General features: G+C 46.3%; 1 protein-coding gene across 1 annotated transcript; it reads right to left on the bottom strand.

The window, feature by feature from the left end:
* Window positions 1-34: 34 nt before the first annotated feature.
* On the bottom strand, window positions 35-433 carry LOC113464568 (putative transcription factor SOX-15; the record flags this gene model as incomplete). Its single annotated transcript, XM_026815012.1, has 1 exon — window positions 35-433. A coding segment is annotated over one exon (227 nt), but the record flags the coding sequence as incomplete, so codon positions are not given.
* Window positions 434-1,872: the final 1,439 nt, after the last annotated feature.

Raw genomic sequence — 1,872 nt, 5'->3', positions numbered from 1 at the left:
GAGGAATTCCTCGATCTTGGAACTTAAATAAATATCGACCATAATTTCCTGATCCGTTCAAGAAATCAAGAACATCAAACTTTGATATGCATTGGACAGTTTCACGTGAAATTGAGTGAATCAGCAGCAGTATTCCTTGCTCAATTGTCGAGCGCCGCGTGGACGCCAAGTTTTAAAACGCCGCTGCGAGGTAAGGAGATATCGACTTACATGGAATGATGAATCGTGGTACCAGAGGGGTTGGACCTATTGGCCGCAGTGTTGGTCGCCGATGGAGGAGAAGACGGGGCCCCCGGGGCCCGTTTCGCGTGTTTCCTGCGCCGCGGCCTGTACTTGTAGTTCGGATGTTCCTGCATGTGTATGACCCTCAGCCTCTCGGCTTCCTCGACGTACGGCCTTCTGTCCTGCGGGGTCAACCCTCGCCATTTCTTCCCTGAAATACACGAAGGTCGTCCGTTAGTCGGAACGGTGTCGCAACGGGGCCACGGTTCGATGTTCCAACGTTAAATATTATACCGTTCAATTGATGGCTTACCGGCGATCCTCGGCCAACGAGCGCAGCGTGCAAAGTGATAAAAGAACAACGTTACTCGTGAATCTCATAAATAATTTGAAATACCTATCGAAGTAAGTGGCAATATCAATAGAGTGCATGTGAAATTTTAATAATCATTGAATAACATCGAGGCTGATGTTCTATGTTCATAAATTTCTCGTACACGTCGTGATAAAGTTTGCAAGAGGACCGACCAGAGTCTAGGTTCGATATTTTTAATTCATGGCCGATCCCTAATCACCGTCGACGGAGGAAGCGGAAAAGCGGCCGGACGAAGCGCAGATACGAATTACGAGGGGGCTTGGCCGAGCGATCGGACGACCGGACGACGGACGTCTGGAATCTGGCTCAGTTGCGTTCGACGTTCCCTACGTTCGGCGTGGAATATCATTAAGCGGGCATAAGGGGTTAATACGGACGGAAGATGTTCGCGACAAGAACGAAAAAGTTTTGCGCCAGGCGGATGTAGACGGTGTGCGCGTACATATGTACACCGCCGGGATCGGTGTATACGAGATCGCCGTATAGGTACATAGGCGCATGGGGGCGTAGATGTGGGTGCGCCCGTGCCTTCAGCCAGCCACAAGGCACGAACCATTATTTCATATTTCATTTTGTATATTTCAACTCCGGAGGAGAGACGCTTACCCGAACGATTCGGTCTCGGAAAGGGAGCCAGCGGATGAAAGAGAATGCGATAACCAAAACGAGTAAAAGTATCTACGCCCCGGCCTCGTACTAACGTCTCTGACGATCAAATATAAAGCCACGTGGCGATCAAGATTTCCAGCCAATCGAATCCCGCAATTTTTCACTGTTACGCAATCGAAATACTTAAACAATATTTAAAGCATTTATTTGCTCGTTTATATAAATAAGGGATGGGAGGACTGATTAGAATTTCTGTTTTATATATATTATATTTTGTTAATCAATTGTAATTCCTAATGTTTAATGACTCCGTCAGATCATTAGTTTAACTATCGTCACGTTGGGTAAACTTTCTTATTTCAAGATCTTTTCAAACGACCCAAACGGAGGGAAGAGAAAAGAAGTTTCTCGTCTAGCTCTCTCAGCAGAGTCCATTTTCGTCACTCCAGGTCTGTTCTTGCTCGAATCTTCTTCCCCCGTTTTTTTCTCTCCGAGCGGCAAACCCTTTTTTGCTACGTACACTTTTCGCAGGGAATAGGGTTGAGAAAGAGAAGCTTCGTGTTTGTCGAGAATCAATGGCATTCCTTTTGTCCCTTGCCTCTGTACGAGCAAAAAGAATCTGATATTCCGTGATTGATTATCCAATGGTAAAAATGTATAAACGA

Source organism: Ceratina calcarata, unplaced genomic scaffold (genome assembly GCF_001652005.2).
Source record: "Ceratina calcarata isolate Rehan_Ccalc_2016 unplaced genomic scaffold, ASM165200v1 scaffold4257, whole genome shotgun sequence".
Lineage (NCBI taxonomy): Eukaryota > Metazoa > Arthropoda > Insecta > Hymenoptera > Apidae > Ceratina > Ceratina calcarata.
This window is presented reverse-complemented; position numbering and strand designations above follow the sequence as displayed.